Source organism: Salminus brasiliensis, chromosome 8 (genome assembly GCF_030463535.1).
Source record: "Salminus brasiliensis chromosome 8, fSalBra1.hap2, whole genome shotgun sequence".
In the NCBI taxonomy this organism is placed as follows: Eukaryota; Metazoa; Chordata; class Actinopteri; order Characiformes; family Bryconidae; genus Salminus; species Salminus brasiliensis.
The window spans coordinates 35649093-35669135 of record NC_132885.1 but is presented as its reverse complement, the minus strand read 5'-3'; the positions used below and the strand labels follow the sequence as shown (position 1 = coordinate 35669135).

General features: G+C 38.4%; 1 protein-coding gene across 1 annotated transcript; it reads left to right on the top strand.

The window, feature by feature from the left end:
- Positions 1-828: 828 nt before the first annotated feature.
- On the top strand, positions 829-19951 carry crfb2 (cytokine receptor family member b2). The gene is made up of 13 exons (XM_072686735.1): positions 829-1290; positions 1941-2073; positions 2863-3044; positions 3968-4125; positions 4598-4748; positions 4884-4990; positions 7404-8186; positions 13518-13641; positions 15115-15244; positions 15858-16033; positions 16263-16420; positions 17786-17942; positions 19549-19951. The coding sequence occupies exons 1-13, from the start codon at positions 1230-1232 to the stop codon at positions 19680-19682; spliced, it is 2454 nt and encodes an 817-aa protein (XP_072542836.1). The 5' UTR covers positions 829-1229; the 3' UTR covers positions 19683-19951.
- Positions 19952-20043: the final 92 nt, after the last annotated feature.

Genomic DNA, 20043 nt, shown 5'->3' with positions numbered 1-20043 from the left:
TTTTGATACACAAACTGTTGACTCTCAGAAACTTGTCTTTTGATGTTATTGGGGAGTCTGTCAGACCTCTCCCTGTACCAAACCTCTTCAGTGCAGAACCAACCACACTCTACCTTTATTTGTTATTTATTTACTTATTTCTTTGTTTGCCTATTTTATACAGTGTAATAATAATCTATCTGTGTCTTTTTGGTAAGTGTATTTTTTCAGTCATTATAATAGCCATTCAAACATGCAATATTGTGTAAATACTGCAGTAGAGAGTTTCAGTAACAAATACAATTACAAACCTGTGGATGTGAATCTGAATTGGATAAATTCATTTTTAAAGCCCAAATTACTTCCATTGCTACAGACCAGCTGTTAGTGGAAACCCACTGATTTTAATAATGATTTAATTTAGTGCAAATATTCGAACCCACATTTACAGGTTATTAACTGGACTGAACTGCTTAAACGTTAAATTTAACAGTAAAAACTGGGAAAAATAGAGATGTTCTAAAACATTTTGGAAATTGTTCAAGTTGTGCTCTTAATGTCATTCTACACATTATATATGTATAATCTTCCTTCAATAACACATAATTATAATATTTGTTTTAGCTTCAAATACCTCGTTCTGGCCATCCCTTAACATCTGTGCGTATATTATTCACATTTTTTGCAAAGTAAAAAAAAAAGTACCGTCCATTGCAAATCAACTTAATCTACAACAAATAAAATTCGTTTATTGAAGGCATCGGGCTTTTATTTTGAAAAACTGCTTTTCGCTCAAGTGCAAATCATAGGTTTCCGAGAAATAATGATCGCTTGCCCTGAATCCAGCGCACTTCCTCCACCACGGATGTCATCGGGTGCTTCGAGTTCTGTTAGCTAGCTATGTTTTCGACTGGTTATAAATGAGTAACCCTGATCTGGTAGTGTAATTTAGCTAGCTAGCTAATTGTAAATTGTTTGTTGTTCAGTAGTGGTGTTGCGTATGTCACTGTTGTTTATGAGGCTGTGCTATAACTTTTAACGTTAGTCCTGTTAGCCGAATAGCTGTCGCTGATGAGCTTTGGATGTGGGACGATGTGATTTCTAAAGTTTAACTTGAAGTGCTAGCTAAATTATTAGCTTGCTGTCTTGCCACGATGGAGGAGGAGGAGGAAGGGGAATTCTGCACCATGTGCAGATGAAGATATGGGTTGCCCAGGGACTCCGCTTAATGGGGGAGTTCATCTGTGGAAATGGGCGGTGTTCACTTACCGTTACTGCTCATCGCAATGCTGCCAACTCTACCAAGCTCAGGTTGGAAATAAAATAAATAAATTATATATATATATATATATATATATATATATATATATATATATATATATATATGTCACGTATATATTTACTATATTTGTATTGTTTATGTACGTAATATTCACGTCACATTCCTAATCAAGACACTGTCAGTCAAAAATACTACAGGAATATTGTGTTTTATCATATAAGGGGAGGTACATAAAGCATCTAACACATTTCTTTCAGTATTATAGATTACAATTGATTTACATAGGATTATATGTCAATATAAAACATTACATTGCATTTTGCATTAAAATAAAACAATATGAAAAATGTCTTAAAGTAGGGTTTTCAGTTCTGGTTCTGGGGGGCAGCTGCCCTGAACAGTTTGGTGAGTTCCTTGCTCAAACATCTGGTTCAATTCACCTGTTAGTTGGCTTGGATTGGGTGTATTTAACAAGGGAACTCACCAAGCTCTACGGGACTGGAAATGTAGAATCCTTTCTTAGTATAGTTATATGACAACATAAAGTTGTGTCATAATTTGGTAAAGATTGTTGAGCCACGTTTTAAACAAACAAGCTGATTTTGAACAAGCATGATTTTAGTGATTCTTGTCATCTCCTGTCATCCCCCTCCTTTTTCTCTCTCCTTGTCTGTTGCAGTGTTGTGCATGCACCTGCCTGCACCTGTCAACTTGTTAATAGATTCTCAGCATTTTGTCCACTTGCTGAGCTGGGAGGCCGGGCCTGGGTCTCCTAAAGATGTGTATTACAGTGTTAAAGTTTGTATACTCGGGTACGTTTGACTGCATGCTTTGCACTGAGACACTTCACTCACTAGAGTACATTTGGCCTATTATAAATTAGCAGAGAATGCATGCACATTAAGGGTGTAATGGGGCACAAAAGTCATAGTCTGGTTCACATTGTGGAACAATTTGGAATTTGTTACAACGAGAAATAAGCAACAAGATAAGGTCCCCAATAAGGTCAGGCATGAAAAGGTTAGGTTTCTTTGTATTTATTTTCTTATTGCAGTAAGAGGAGTAAGGACACGGGAAACAACTTTTATAGCAACCATAGCAATACCTTAATCCACTACAATTCCTACAAAACCATGTGAACGCAAGCTTTATGCTGCAATCCATTTGAACTAGGAAGTCGGATTTTCTGAGTCCCAAGTAAGAAATTTCAACAAGTTAGATTGCCTACTCGGGAGAAAGTTCCAAAATCAAGATTGCTGCACTTTACATCAACAGTAGTAAAAGAAGTAGTATTATGTTTATTAACTGATCTGTGGATATGTTTTCATGGTGTTTGGATGTTCAAAATACTGTATTATGCGTTTTGCATTATAACTGGTATTGCTATAATGTGGCTAACAAGTAATGGAAGTGTATGAATGAATACATTTAACCAGTACAGTGCATTTTAAAGTTCGTATAAATGATACTGTCTGACCCAAGACATATCTTGGTGGTAATACGTCTGGTGGTAAATTAGATTTTGCATCAGACTACTACTTGAAGTGGTGGATTAATATTTTTAATCAAAGTTACTTATGCATGTTCTTATCAATGTACAGTGAAGTGGGGAGGAGCTGTGAAATGGCCCCCTGCAGCCCTGTTAAACGGTCACCTTTGCAGTGCAATCTGACCGAGGTTTTCACAGATCCACACAAGACCTACTACACCAGAGTATATGCACGCTCAGGGACCCTGACCTCTCAACCTACTGAATTAAAGCCATTTGAACCCTTCAAGAACAGTGAGTAAAGAACTTTTTTGTTGTTGTGTGTGTTCGTTGTCCACACCGGAGCATGGTTGTAATTGCTGTCCAATCGCAGGTGGTGTTTAAACTGTCTAAACAAAGTCCTCTGCTGAACTTAAGGACATCATTGTAATTGCTGTCTAATCACTTTAGTGGCATCGTAGAGTAAAGCAGGAAGTAGAGTAAGCAGAGTAGCACCTCTTACCAGTATCAGAACACAGAGATTAAAAATCAAGTCATTTAACAAGTCAGTCTGGATCATGAATTCAGTCAATTCATAGCTTGCATGTTGCATAATGAACAGACTAAACAGTGCTGAATAACTTGCAATACCGGGTGGTAAATTGTTTAATGTGCATTAAAACAACTACTTTTGCAATTATTAGTGATTTTCACACAATTATTTGACCTATTATTTAAAAATAATACGTTTTAATGATTGTATGCTTACTAAAAAAATAATTTAAATAATTTAGAAATGTCAGATTTAGGCTTTATTGACCTAAGAACAATACCTTAATACATCCTTAATGTGTTTCTTAAAGGACAGTGTTATCCAGAAATGTAATGTTTGTAATATGTGGCACTGCAAGTTGAAAAATTAGCCCCCAAAATTAGTAATTTTTCCACAGAGGAGTAAATGACCGGTATAAACCCTGAATTAAGTTGTTATTGTTTTTTTTTTGTTTTTTTTACTCTTTACAGTTATCTTTCTGAGAACACATACATTGGGAATAGAAAGTAAACTAATGTTAAAAAGCATGAATTTCTGTATCAAATTTAATGTATGGTTCAAATCGTATAGGCAAGTTATGTATGTGAGCTTTAAAGAACCCCTCAATTCAAAAGAAGGAATCTTAAACTAAAACACACTAATGTATCATCTTTCATTAAACGAAATGTCTTTTTGTGTCTTATAGCTGTCCCGGATCCCCCCTTGCTGACAGTCGTACCATGCAGTGAGTCCTTGTGTGTGCAACTTCAGGCTCCGTCCAAGAGGCTTCTCAGTATCTATAATTGTACAGTGTACCCGTGCTTTAAGTACAAACTGAACATCAGTGTCAACGGCAAATTTAAGGTGAGAAAAAAGTTTTTAGGATACCTTATTTATTCACTTTTGTGGTGATTTCACATAGAACTAATAGAAACTGACGCTTTTGGATTATATATTCTACATGTTTGGATTGTTTTGGTCTAATGTCAAACGCTAAGCTCTAGAAAGTCCACCTGATGGTCCACCTATGCTGACTTTGTTATAAAAATGAATATATGAATGAATATTGAATATATGAATGATATTGATATATGAATGAATAATGAATCATAAATCTATAGAATACCTTATATTATTAGCATGACAAGATTTGAAAGGGAGTGAATATACGTGTAAGGATTTAAAAAGACAAATATTTTGTATATGTGTAACTCAGTTTCAAGTGCTTTTTGTACCAAGCAGTGTATGTAGGTACTACCCCTGCAAGTTGGGGCATGTTTTTTTTCCAACTGACATCTGTGTTTGGTGTGTGCGTGTGTGTGGTTTATTTACACAGTTCTCAAAGGAAGTACAGAGTTTGCAGACTGTGGTTCTACAGCACCTGATGCCAGGTCAGCAGTATTGTGTGAACATTGGCATCAAAGATCACAGCTCTGCTTACAGTCCTGCAGTGTGTGCTTCTACAACCAAGGGAGAAACTAACTCTGGTATGTGGGTGTGAGAAAGTCTGTCCACATCTACTGAAGATTCTCCACCATGACTTCCTGAAATTGCTTATTTGATGTGAATTTTCTGCTGCTTCTTCTTCGTCATCTTATGTTTTATTATTGTTTTTGTTTCAGGAGCACTGATCTTTGTGGCTTTGTGCATAACAGCACTACCGTTTTTCGTGTTCTTCGGTGTGCTCTCCCGGATCTTTTGCCTGAAAACCCGTCTACCTTTTGTTCTGGTAAGATGAATTAATTTTTTTTATGGTGAAGGGTTATTCAATTATATTTTGAGGTATACATACAACATTGCAGGTTGCTCTACAGTTGCAGGATTAAGGCAAAAAGAAAAACTCAGAGTAACATTCTTAAACAGGTGGCCAATCTAGGACCACATATAAATGTCTCACATCTGATTTAAAAAGATTATATTTGTGTGCTCATGCAGCTCTTAAAATACCCTTAAACAATATGTGATTACTGCATGCTTTGGAAACCAAAAAGACACATATTCATTTAAACTGTAGAAGTGAAGAGCATTTATTATTTTGAATGTAATATTGGATGGTAAGGTCTCTATATTTGTTAGAAAGGTTTTTATTTATTTCAAATGTTCTCTTAAGATGGAACATTTGATTCTCTTCCACCTTAAATTGTGCAGCAGTTACATTAAATATTTTGTGAAGGCCAGAATGTGATGAGTGTACTAAGGTGGAACAGAAAAATAAATGGAATTTCTGAGCAGGCTTGTGATTGTTTATAGCAGCTGGTAAGGCATAGAGATCACTGCTAGGTCATTTCATGCAGCTACAGAAGAAAAACAATAATTCCATAGAGATAATTTCACAAACAATCTTGTGATAATACTGAAGACTGCAGTGCACACAGTTGTAGTTACAAGGCCTCGCCTTATTATTTCAGTCAGTCAGGCAGCCAATGTTTGATATTTAATGTGCGCTTCTTTAGGAGATGCTAGGCTATTGTTGCTGGCAAACAAGTCAAGTCAAGTCAAGTCAAGTGGGTTTATTGTCATTTCAACTACATACAGAGTACACAGTGAAACGAAACAACGTTCCTCCAGGACCATGGTGCAACATAGACAGTGCATACAAGACACAAGTGCAACACAAACAAACAAGTGCGGACAGACAACACAACACAGTACAGACAGAGAATAATAAATAATGACGGTAGTGTGCAAGTTGTGCAATGTGCAATAAATAGAGTCCAGTGAGGTAGTAAAGTTATTAGTGCAAATGCTTGTGCAAAAAATGCTTCCCATGTTATCTGGGGTAAATGGTTGGAAAGAGAGAGAGAGGGAGAGAGTGTACATGTACCAGAAAGATATCAGTTCAGAAGTTGAGTTGTGTTGAGGAGTCTGATGGCTTGGGGGAAGAAGCTGTTGCAGAGTCTGGTCGTGTTGGACCGGATGCTGCGGTACCTTCTTCCTGATGGCAGGAGGGAGAACAGTCTGTGTGAAGGGTGGGTGGAGTCATCCACAATGCTGGTTGCTTTGCGGATGCAGCGGGTGGTGTAAATGTCCATGACGGAGGGGAGAGAGACTCCGATGATCTTCTCAGCTGTCCTCACAATGCATTGGAGGGACTTGCGATCAGAGGCTGTGCAGGTCCCAAACCAGGCAGTGATGCAGGATGCTCTCTATGGTTCCCCTATAGAAGAGGGTGAGGATGGGTGGAGGGAGACGGGCCTTTCTGAGCTTCCGGAGGAAGTAGAGACGCTGTTGGGCTTTCTTGGCTGTAGAGCTGGTGTTCAGGGACCAGGTGAGGTTCTCCGCTAGGTGGACACCAAGGAACTTGGTGCTCTTAACGATCTCCACAGAGGAGCCGTTGATGTTAAGCGGAGAGTGGTCCGGTCTTGATTTCCTGAAGTCAACAACCATTTCCTTGGTCTTCTCTACATTCCAGTGAAGGTTGTTGACTGTACACCAGTCTGTCAGCTGCTGCACCTCCTCTCTGTATGCTGACTCGTCGCCTTTGCTGATGAGATCCAGCACAGTTGTATCATCGGTGAACTTTATGATGCTGTTAGAACTGTGTTTCGCAACACAGTCATGAGTCAGCAGGGTGAACAACAGAGGACTCAGTACACTGCCCTGAGGTGCCCCAGTGTTCATGGTGATGGTGCTGGAGCTGCTGTCCCCGAACCGGACTAACTGGGGCCTTCCTGTCAGGAAGTCCAGGATCCAGTTGCAGAGGGGGGTGTTGAGGCCCAGCAGGCTTAACTTCCTGGTGAGGTTCTGTGGGATGATGGCGTTGAATGCTGAACTGAAGTCTATGAACAGCATTCTGATGTAGGTGTCCTTCTTCTCCAGGTGGGTAAGGGAGAGATGAAGGGTGGTGGTGATTGCATCGTCCGTGGAGCGGTTGGGACGATATGCAAATTGCAGGGGGTCCAATGAAGAGGGCAGTTGGTTCTTGATGTTCCTCATGACTAACCTCTCGAAGAACTTCATGATGTGAGCGTGAGCTACGGGACGGTAGTCATTGAGGCAGGACACCGTGGACTTCTTCGGCACGGGGACGATGGTCCTAATCTAAACACGTCCTAATCTCAAAAAAATGACAGCAGACAGACTTACTCTGTACAAATAATTGTGCAGAAGCTAAATGTTTTTTTTTTATTTGTCCCCCCCAGGATTCCTTTCGAAGCCCATATAAAGTGCAGTTAATATGCTATCCCACCATCGAATCCTTACACAATGTTTCTCTGGGGACTGACACCATTAAGGGAATCAAGGAAGATGAAGAGCATGGAGATGATGAGTATCAGGAGTATGAGAATGTAACATACGAGAGGCTAGGGGATAAGACGGGAAGTTGCTGTGGGACCTCTGAAACGGGCTCTTCCAATCCACTATCCCCAGATGACCACAGTGAGGCTGATTATGACAGAACACATGGTCATGTAAGGGACATTCCCATATCATCTATACCAGTGGCAAAAGCCCACTATGCCACAGCTCCCAAAGAGCAGATTTTGAAACAACTGCACAGGACTGAGTATGGGCTTCAACAAAAATCTGTAAAATCCCAAATTGAAAGACAGAGATTTGCAACAGGAATCTTATCTGAAGATCTTACAAACAAGAACTTCCTCAGACATGGACACAAAGATAAAGAGGAACAGAATGCTGAGGCTGAGTGTAGCATCAACGTGAATCTCTTCTCTTTGATCCTGAGAGGCTGTGTGGAGGAGGAACAGTGGAAGAAAGAGAAGGCTGGGAACATGGAGATTCCAGAACTGGTGGTGCCTACATCTCTTCAAAAGGGACAAGAAAATCTCACAGACATTCAGCCCACTCACTCTTCAGACTTTGGCAGGCATGTTACAAACTTTAGGGTAATGGTGGATGAGGAAACAGAAGAAGAAGAAGAAGAAGAAGAAGAGGATAACGACTCTGGTTATATAAAGCGGAATTAGAAGTGCCTGTCAAATACCAGAAACCACATTCTCAGTCTTTTCTATTGTGATAGAGTATTGCCAACTCTTTTGGACAGCATGTTACCTCAAACGCCAACTTCGACCAAAATCTGACCTAAAGGTTAGTAAGTTTCAGTGGTCACATTTGTGGGGTCATCGACTGTCGACCTTTAATGATTAACACGTCATTGAATTTTATACAGACAGACACACACACACACACTTACACAATAACAATGACTGATGGATTCCTATTACTATTCATAATAATTAATTGATTCATTGACAGTTTACAGTAATCATGGAACATTCCCCATTTTACTATAGTACTACTCTAGTCTTACAATCTAAAAAGCTTCCAAACATAATATCGGTCTGAATTAATAGACAACCTGAGGGCAAGGATCTTAAAGACTAGAAGAAAAACTACTGAATTTACGGACAGACCATGTGGATTGTGGTGCTCTGTAATGTCTGACACTGGCAGCAATGTGGAGCATCCTTCAAACACAGTCTAAATAGACGACTGGGGCGTCTGCTTTGAGATCTTACAAATCTTTGCCCATTCTTCCTCTCTTCCAAGCTGCCTGACAGAGCAGAGATATTTTTAGCATATATTTGTGAATAAGCAGTAGTGAATGTCATGAGATGAGACCAGATCCAAACTGGGGTAGATTTTATACAAAATTTCACACTTGTGAGCAGGTGCCTTTATTGAAAATGTTGTCAAAACTGATGACGAGACAAGACACATCTGTATGCCACAGTGTAAGGGATTGAGGCAGTTTAAGAAATGTGGGGTTCTTTTAAATTATAGGGATGTTCTGATCCAATCTAAAAGACTGGACGTGTAGCTCCTTATGACCCATCTTAATGGCTTTAAAGTGTTGGTAAACTGCAAGCCAGCTTCAACTGTTGAAGTTCAACTGTTGCAGTTACTCAGTTAAACTACGTTACTTTTGTGTGCATCAGTGGAATGCATGTACATGTATGTTTGCAATTACAAATTGAGTTAGATCAAAGTACAGTCAAGAATAAGTTACTTAAAAGTCTGTTACAGTTTTCTCATATCTGTGTTTAAACTACGGCTACAGTAAATAGTATTAAGCCTAAAAACAAAGGCCTCCATATTCACCATTTGTGTTGTACAGAGATTAAATGTGGCCTCCACCTTTAACCCATCCATGCGGTGAACACACACATGCACACTAGTGAGCAAACGTGCCCAGAGGGGTGGGCAGCCATTGCGGTCTCACCCTGGGAGTTCAAAGGCCCAACAGTAGCAGCTTGCTAAGCCTGGGTATCAGACCCACAACCTGTCATCAGTAGCCCAGTGCTGTAACCACTGAGCCACTACTTGAGCCACTTCTTAGCCATTACCCACGTGGGTAAGTGGATGGATACCACTGCTAGCTTGCTGTGAATGTAACATTAGCAAATTTCCTTTGTATGCTACAAATTAAGCACCATCATAACAAGGCTAACTGGTTTAACTAAAGCTACTTTACAACTAAAGAATTCTGCATTACAAAGTGCTGTATAATATGTGCTGTTTGTTGACACCCATTCATACATAGCAGAATTAAACAGCCTATGAACATGAACTGGCTTAGTGCAGTGTTGCACATTTTACAAGTGGTATTAAATGGTTTTGGCATTGAGTTCACAAATGTTAGCCTGATCATCGGGTCGTATCGTTGCAAGTTCTATGTTCATGCCATCCATGACCAGGAGCAGAATTCACTGATTCGGGATTCGGGATGCCCTGATCCGATACTAGAATCCAATATCTGTCCCGATACTGACAAAATTAACTGGATCGGTTGTCGAATAATTAGGCCGATCCATTTGCTGAACCCGATTTCCGCACTGACTGTGTTCTAAGCTTCATAACTCAGGATCATAGTAACTTACAGACATGCGCCTATTATGGAGGACAGCCGTCAGAGTGAGACAGAGTGGACAGAGTGAGGCAGAGGGGGAAATGATGTCACTACCACAGCTGATCTTCCAGGAGAACTGAGAAGGGTTTATTTTTCTGCCTTAAGTCTCTCCCACATGGTGAGGTATATAGTTTATTAATTCAACAGTGGTATCGGATCTGTATAGGGTGTCGGCTGATATGCAAATTTTTATGTATCTGTATTTGTATCAGAACAGAAAAAGTCAGATCTGTGCGTCCCTAAGTAAAAGGCAGTCGGTACTGCACCAGAGAGATGCCCAGTAGCAGTGAATCTCCGGCTGACTCACAGCCTCTATGTTGCCTTGCTGAATTGTATTTTGGCTGTATAAAACAAAACTGTTCAAACTTAGCAAGGGGCACTTGTAGTCTGAGTTATCCCATTGTTGTGCATGTGCCTGGTTTGGGTAATTGATTTTAAAACATATTATTTATTTGAATATAAATGTAATGTTGATATTATTATACAATATAATTAGAATACGGCAAGAAGACCACAATGTTACTTGAAATGCCCGTACTGCTAAAGCAATTATTCATAGCAAATCACAATGCAGTTTCCCTTCTCTTTTCACTCGCAGTGAGGTCAATTCACACTTGCATGTTTTTTTTTTTTTGTTTTTTTTTGTTTTTTGGGGGGGGGGGTTGTATGTGTGTGTTTTTGTTTTGTTTGTTTGTTTGTTTAGTTTTTACCCATCTTAAAGTTGTACTGTTCTCTTGCCTGTTCAGATTTATATAATGTGACTGTAACTGTGCTGTAGAAATTTGTAATGGTACTGTGGAATTTTAAGAATTAAACTGTAGCTGTCAGTTTCATTTCAGGCAAGGCATTACATTTCCTCTGAAGCGTAATTTTAGAATCATAGTCCCTGTGCATTGCCAGAGCCCTTAGCACATAACCAGTGAATTGTATAAAAGGTCAAAGAGTATCTTTTTTGAAACACAAAGGTTAACAATTGTTTATTGCTTAATTTCAGAAAATGTTACTTGAATGAAGCAATTATTTCCATGTATTTCAAGTCAAGTCAGATTTATTTGTATAGCGCTTTTTACAACTGTTCTTGTCACAAAGCTGCTTTACATAATTAGTAATTAATAAAAGACAGAGACAAAGAAGAAATAACGTAAGACCTGAAGGATCAAAGACCCCCGTGAGCAAGCCAACGGCAACAGTGGCAAGGAAAAACTCCCTCAGAGCTGGAGGAAGAAACCTTGGGAGGAACCAAGACTCACAAGGGGGACCCATCCTCCTCTAGTCAGAACTAATTAAACATTAATGATAAAAATTACCAAACCAGATACAACAGATAGTTAATAGTGGTTTGACTCTTTTGCCATGCATGTATTTTTCTTTTGGCATTTATTTGTTACCATTACATATCAGACTTACATAAGTAATGATGAGGATACACCATTTCCATAACTCTCTTTTTTCATTTTATTGTCTACTTTAATTTTATATTATTAGTATGTACACCAATGCCATAACATTAAAATCACAGACAGGGGAAGCAAGTAACATTTGAGTATCTAGTTCCAGTGGCATCTGTCAAAAGGTGGGATGTATTAGGCAGCAAGTGAACAATCAGTTCTTAAAGTTGATGTGTTGGAAGACGATCTGGTGCCAGAGCAGGCATGCTGTTGGTCATGGATGCGAATTCAACATAAGGTTCCACAAGCAAAATGAATTCACTCTGGAAGTTGCTGATGCAAAATTGTGCATTGTGGAAAATCCCATTGAAATGAACGACAGTTCTTCAAGTCTAGTGTGACTGCAGCTTTACAGCTGAGAAAAAAAATAAAATAAATGAAAACGTATGACCCTTTCTATTCAGTTTTTTCAGACAGTATTGTTTTACATGTGTACATTTATTTTTTGTATTTTTTTAACTGTCTTTATAAAGTGTTACTCTTATTACAATAAAGTATTTTTATATTGAGTTAAAGTTTCAATTATTTCAGTACCTCAGATCTTTTTATAAGTTACTAAAAGGTACAGCTGTCTTAAGTGTTGGCCCATTATCAGGCGGTCACAGGTCAGTCCCCTGGTGATGATCTGAAAAGGCACAACTGACCTTTGCTCTCTCTGGGTGGGTATGATGGCCATCTCCCTTCCTGCAGGCCTCTGTTAGCTGACCTAACTGAACAGGCAGGTAATGTTCTCGTTGAAGCATGTTCTAGCTGTCCAGTGACGCACTAGCGGCATGTGGAAAAAAGTGGTGATGTACTTTGTGTGGCTCGAAGCCACCTTAAATCACACCTTAAAAAAGTGTTTTTTATTTGTTCATTATTTTTAGCTTTACACATATCCAATAACAAGACCAAGACAAGAAGATCAGCAAATCATAAAACAAACAACCCCAATCAAAGGAAAAACTCCCTTAAAGCTGGAGGAAGAAACTCTGGGAGGAACCAAGGCTCACAAGGTGGACCCATCCTCCTACTTATAAATTAAATATGAAGTCACCGTACAAACACATAAGACTGTTCTTCTGTTCTGGTGTGTTGATATAGGCATAATAGAACTAATATAAGCATAATAGCAAATGGTAGCAATTATGAAAGTAATGCTAGTAATAATAATAATAATAATAATAGCAAATGGTTAGAGTCCATATGAACTTCAACATAGTCAGATATGCAGATAGCAGTAGCAGAAGGGTGGGCAGCTGGTATGTCACGTGTGCAGGGGTGCCCATCAAAGTCAGGCCGGACAAGTGGGCAGTCATTAATTCGGAGAAGATAAAGAGATAGAACGAGTTCTAATTGGATTTATGAAGTACAGGGAATGTAAACATTATCAGTATGGCTAACGACTGTCCAATCTGACTATAATAGTCTAATTAAATGGAAAGAGACTGGTCTCCATCCGCTTCTCCATCCACTTCTTTTTGAACCTCCGCAGATGCCTGTGCTGGCCAGCATCACACTGAAATAATGTGGGGAGAGAGGGAGAGAGACCAATTGTGTTGATTTTTTTATGATTCAGTCAGTGATGGTCTAAGGGGTGACTGGAGTGAAAACATTACAAACCCATTAGTTTTAAGCTTCTTTGCCATTTCCAACTCAGAATATATAGTGAACATTCCAACAGTACATAAATCAGATATAAAAGTAATATCAAAGTAATAACAACAAAGAGTAATTGCTATTAACTAAGCTAGTCTACAGATGCATTCACAGATGCACATGCTTTGGTCACGTATCTGTACGAGAGAGCGTTTTAGTCTCTGGGTGGTACAGAGGCACAAGGAGGGACTTGTGGGGAAATGGAAACTTATCTACACTGACAGCAGTGACAACAGCAGAAAAAAAAACTTACCTACAGCTGAGCACACTTTTAACTATTGCTGAGCCTTACCTGAGAGCGCACTGAAGCTTGCACATATATCCACAGAACACCCTCAATGTGGTCAGCTATGATGACGACTCCCTCAAAACAGCATTGGATTTTAAAAATGTGGATACTTTTATTCATTCTGAAGCACCAAGGTATGTTTCAAAAATGTTTCATATTTTGGTGAAGTGAAGAGAGGGATTTGGAATACTTTTTACATATTACCAGTGTTGGTCATACAAAGCTTTACATGCTTAATGCTTAATTGGTAAATACAGTATAGGTCCAAGTTTCTGTGGACATACATACAATGGCTGCACCCATTGCTGACACAGTTTGTCTTCTCTAGAACCTGTAGACCAGTATTGCCAATAGAACAGAACTCTCTAGAGCAGATAAACATGTACCTATTGACACCATGCCTAATGCCAGTATAAATAAGCTGTGGAGCAGCTGTGCTGTGTTCAGATAAAGCTCCATCCAATACTATTGAGGTGGGGTGATGATCATCCAACATCCTGAGCCCACTAATGCCATGCTGTCTTGTTAAAAAGAATAGGATTACATTCATTCAATAGAAGCTACGAATGAGCAGCAGAAAATACTTGTTGAGAATGAATTAAGTAGCTGAAATGCTGTGGTTTACATCTTAAAGCTTTCAGAGCACGGAGTCCTTCACCAGGGAGAATCACATAAATTACATCATGGTACATGAAACATAACAAATGTCATTTTATGCCACAAAACCTCACCAATGTTCCCATTGTTGAAATGCCATTGACGATTCTGTGCAACCAATGCACAGAATCCGCTGTATGGGGATATGATTGGACACAACCTGCATTATACCTACTGTACTCCAATCACTTTACTATGTCAGATATTTTACTATTCTCACTTCATATGCACCTCAGATTGACACCTCAATCTGTGCACAGTCTTCACTTTCCACAATGTCTGTTATGCTGATAGGTGATGTGTGCACTTAATAATTACTATATTTATTAGCTTATTTAATATTTAGCTTTTTATTTACTATTACAAATAAATAACATTCTAGCTTCTTTTTTGCACTCTTCGCTTAATTTAATAATTTTTTATTTTATTGCAGTTTGTTGTGTGTGAACATCATTGGATTTGCTAGTTAATTGCATTGTACTCATTGTGCAGTGACAATAAAGAAATCTATTATCTATTACACCTATTAATTTTCTCACATAATCTTAATTTTGCAGTTGTTCTCTATATTGTGAGAATATTGTGTTTTTTGCTTCTCCTGATAAAACAGTGTTGGGACAGACAGTGTTACTGCATAAAGGCACTTCACAATTTTACCATTATAACCTTTAAAACTGCAGTTCTTGCCTGAAATTGCAAAAAGTGTCAAATAAATAAATAATTTTCCTAAACCATCAAATGGCTTTTTACAAATTGGAGGAAACTGGTGATAGGAATAGGTCTGGCAAATTGTACTCCACAGCATCAGAAGATTTCTAGCAGCTTTACACTGTTTGAGTATCAACTGTGAAGACAAGCCGTCCAGGTGCAAATCAGGGTTTTTTTGTGAGTGCTTTTCCTGTTATGTACTCCATTTTACTTAGCTTGTCCCTCATTTTGTTCTCCTCAAGTGTACTGCCTGCTCCCAGCTCCCCAAAATGTCACCATTGTTTCCTTTAATTTGGAGCACAAGCTCACTTGGACCCCCGGCCCCGGGACACCTGCCTTTGCACAATTCAGGGTGCAGAAATATACTATGAAGTAAGTTAAGAAATACATGATACATTTAAAAACAAAAAATATGCATAGCTCTGTACTGAGCTGAGCAACATCAGCTTACATAAAATTTTAGGAAATAGCAGATTCAGAGTAGCAGTTTAGTCATTTTAGTCATTACAGTCATAAAATATCACTATATAGCATTTAAAATGTTTCATGCAACTAGCAAATACTGGTGAACACTATAGCCAGTTAATAGTTTATATAGTTAATAGTTTATAGCCATTAATGTTAGCTAAAAGCTACTCTATATCAAATAACTAGCTAATTTGCTAGATTAACATGGGTAACACCCATGCAGAAAAAACCTGGTTAAGTTATTTGAACAGATTAACTAGATGATTAGCACAGGTTCTTTTTTGTACTGTATCTGAGTTTACAAGCATTGTAAACTTGACCAAACCAGTCAACCAGTCCAGCACGACCAGCAAGACCATGCTGATCAATTAGCATGGTCAGTTTAAGCAAGCTAGTCGACCAGCATTAATTAACAAAGCTGGTCAACCACCATGACTCGCCTCACCCAGTTTGTTGACCATCATGACTTCTGTCTACTTTTGAAACCTGTATGTATCTATTTTCACTGTTTCTGCAGGAAACATCTCTGGAAGCCTGTTTTGAACTGTTCAGACTTGAGAACTGGCGAGCGATGTGACTTAACAAACTCTCTGAAGGACTTATACTGCCATTACTTGGTGCGGGTGCAAGCATTCAGTTCAGACCAGGAATCCAACTGGACCAGTTCAAAACTGTTTTACCCCCTGTGGCAAAGTAAGAAAACATATTTCACTAAATGCTTTATTTATGTGGCAGTTTATTATCAATGCAAAAGCTTTAAAAAATTAAGATCTGTATTGGTGTTGAGATACTAACATGGGTATTACTTGATATTGGAACAACAAAAAAAGGTTGTGATATCACTCATCCCTATTGACTACCTGGAGTACATTCAGCCAGCCAATCCCCAGTCCATCAGCTGACCACCTTATTCTCTGTGCAGCAACTCTAGGGCCACCAGAGGTGGCCCTCACAGGCTGTGGAAACTGCCTGCTCCTGAAGCTTAGCCGTCCAGCCAGCAGGGGGCTCCACACCAGACAGTTGGAATACTTGTTTCGTGACTATAATGTTAATGTGTCCAGGACTAGAGATAAGGCACACGTGAGTCTGGAATATGACTTTCTTTCTTTTTAAATGTTCGGTTTAAGTTATATATACATCCACATATTCAACAAACATGTTATAGACTACATTTATAGAATCTCTGAAGTCATGCATCATTCTGTGGTCACTGTCATGCTCTTTTTAGGAACTTGAGATCTAAGCTGGAATTTTCTATAAATTGTATTTTGTCAAATGTATAGTTCAGTAAGGAGCCAAATGTGAGCCTTGCTACACTTATGCTACACATGCTACAAGCAGGCTGACACTACTGTACACTGAAATGACCTTCCATGAAAGTAAGTCCACTGATAAACTGAACACTATTCTAGAACAGCACCAGCTACTCAGACAGTGATGCTGTAGAAGCTTTGTAGAAACCTTTGTTAGAGTTTCTTGAAATTTTTTTTTCTTTGATATTTTTGATAGTTTTCTTAATATACTGTATATTCTGATATGTGTTTAAATTGGTAATATATATTTTGGGTAGTTTTGTCTAATATTACAGGTTTAAAGTTATATAATCATTCAGTTTGACATAATACAATAAATAGGTAATGAAATAGCAATATAAAAAATATTCTCACAAGACTGCATTTCTCTGTTCCTTGAAAAGGACAGTCATACCAGAAATTCTACATGCAAAATTAAGCTGCAGATTTTTAGGATGCATAATTATTTCCTTTGTTTCTCTATCTATGGTGCAAATGTTATGAAAATGGATGTCTTCTGCTTGTAAACAGCCTCCGCTGTTTCCTAAACCAGATATGGGGATTTCTGCTGTGTACTGACATATATATTTGCACACAAAGATGGGTTTGTGGTTGCTAGATAACGCAGCTCGCACACAAGCGCACTTGCACACAAGCGCACTTTCACAACCGTTCTCCAAAAAGTTGTGTTTTTCTTCCAGGCAAGCTTTTTCAAGGTTTCCTGCAAAGGTAAAGTGAGACCCAGCTTTGCCTTTAAATTGTGGTTTCCGTTTAAGAGTGTCACGTCAACACAAAGAAACAGCAAAACCCCACAACACAGAATGCTTTTCAGCAGTGGGGAATTGGCTTCTTTTTAAAATGGATGGTGCAAACAACAAAGCAACGTCAAAACAACTTGCTTTAGTTTGCTAATAAACTGAAGCCTAGGAGAAGCTTTAACTTTAAGCAGGACACCGCAGAAGTGGTAGATCAACAAAAAGTCAAAGTCCAGATCACATTACAATCTGTGCACTCTTTCAATATTTGTGGTCTCCAACCAACCTGAACAACCTGGAAAAAATAGTAATGAGTAATTTCACAATACATTTTTTAGTTCAACTGTTTGAGAAATGCAGTTTCAGAGTACATGAGTACATCTCCATTTCTTTCTTAGTTTGTTATAATGGCGTACTCTGGAGAGAATCGAATCGATTACCTGGAGAAAGGGGTGGAATACTGTGTTATGATCCTTCCAGTAACGAAACTAAACAATCCTGTTGTTCCCTCTGGACCTCACTGTGCCTACACCAGCCCACCACCAGTCAACACAGGTAAAGTTTAGTTAATAAGTAAGTTTAAGTTTTTAGTAAGTTTAGTTACTTTTAGTTCATTACAACTTGGTTTAACAAAGGTTGATTTTGATGCTGTAGCTTACAGGTCACTGGACTAAAATTCATTATTTTATATGTTTTATATCTTTATTATATCTATTATATATTTATTATATCTATTAAGTCTTTACCTATACTCATAGTTTCACTTTATGAGTATAGTTATAGTATGTCATGGTTATTTGTATATTATGGTAACTGTAACATTTTTCCCTTTTCTGCCAATTTCCTACTGTCAATTAACCCATCTGTACGTAGCTCCCCCTAGCACTAGCAATGCCCCCAAGAGGGTAAGAACTTAACATGTCACCTCTGATACATGTGAAGCCATCCACTGCTTCTTTTCACTGAGCAGCAGACACACTCTGGAGGGTTTGTGCACACTCGGAGGGTCCCCAGCTCTGCACCAGCTAACAGACGCCTGTACCAGCCAATGGTAGTTCAAAAGCAATAGGGAGAGAGAGCATCATCTATCTACCCATCCAGAAAGAGCATGGTCAATCGTGATCTTTCTGACTCCGGGCTGATGGCAAAGTGGCATGGCTCAGGATTCTGGAACTTGCCCCTGAGCTAAAGTGGTAGTTCATTAGACTGCTGAGCCATTATTGAGTCCCCTCAATAGTTTTTTATTACTAAACATTAATATTAATATAATATACTTTTACTGCTTGGCTAAACTGCTTAGACACAGTGCAGAAAGTACTCCTTTTTGAATTTGGTTTCAAATAGACATAATTGTTATTTTACGGCTCTACCCTTAAACAGCTACAATGATGAAGAGTTGTTTTTACAGTTTCCGCTTTATAGCAAAGTGGCAAGATGGAAGCTACTGTTAAGTAAAAGGTATATGACAGTTCGCTTGAAGCCTGGCAACTTGAAAAAAGATTCTCTGGTTCAATGAGATAAAAGTTCAAATGGCAAAAAATAGACTCTGTACTTGACCTGGTAAATATTATTCTACAGTGAAACATGGTGGTGGCAGCATCATGTTATGAAGGTGATTCTTAGCAGCAGAGACAGGGAGACTGGATAACAACTGAGACAGGAATGCAGCCAAATACAGGAACATCCTTATAGAAAAGAAGAACATCCTCAACAGTTCACCTTTAATGCATACAGCCAAAACAGCACTGCAGTGGCTTTGATGCAAGTCTTGAAATGTCCTTTAGTGGCCTAGACTTAAGCTCCAAACTCTGTAAAGAGTTCACGGACACTTATCGTCCAACCTGAAGACGCTCGAGACAATCTGCCATAAACAATAAGAGAAACTGGCCAAATCGTGTTGCACCAAAACTTATAGAGGTGTCTCTGATAGAATTTGCAGCTGTAATTGCCCCTCAAAGGGTTTCTATGAAGCAGTGAATAAAGGTTCAGAATATTTTTGAGAATAAGATTTCAGGGTTTTTTTTTTCCTCTCTAAAAACATGTTTTTAGTTTGTCATTATGGGTGATTAAGTGTAGCTTTATGGGTAGTTATATACGAATAAGAGAGCTACTGTTTATATGTTACAATAACATTATATTGTTCCCTCCCTCTTTCTTGTAGTGGCTGTGTTTCTGACTGCACTCTGCATTCTCTTCCTGTTGGTGGTGCTATTCTGTGCAGCCCTGATCCACAGTGGCCAGCTTGGAATGCTCCACAAGGCCCTACGAACTTTGGTAAAAGTAATAAATAAATAATCTTACATTTGCTAATATTTAAGCTGAACATCTGATTGATGTTGCTGACAACTACAGCTAAAAAAAATTCATACTCAAATGCTTCTGGAGTTCTATGAGGAAACATAGCTCTCTATGTAAAATTTTGTTTGTTGCGCTTAACAACATACTTTTTAAATTTTTATTTGGGTTTTCATATGAACATTAACTTGTAATGTGCAACTTATATTTTATCTGTTAACTATATACAAATGTTAGACAGATGCAAAATAGCAGGGAACATTTCTCAATTATTAGTCACAAAACCTACAATGTATATGCAATATATATATATATATATATATATATATATATATATATATATATATCATATTATATATTA

Coding starts and splice junctions, on each gene's coding strand:
- crfb2 (XM_072686735.1), top strand. CDS start 1,230: ATGGGCGGTGTTCACTTACCGTTACTGCTCATCGCAATGCTGCCAACT. Junction 3,045..3,967: donor ATTTGAACCCTTCAAGAACA/GTGAGTAAAGAA, acceptor TGTGTCTTATAG/CTGTCCCGGATCCCCCCTTG. Junction 4,991..7,403: donor CCCGTCTACCTTTTGTTCTG/GTAAGATGAATT, acceptor TGTCCCCCCCAG/GATTCCTTTCGAAGCCCATA.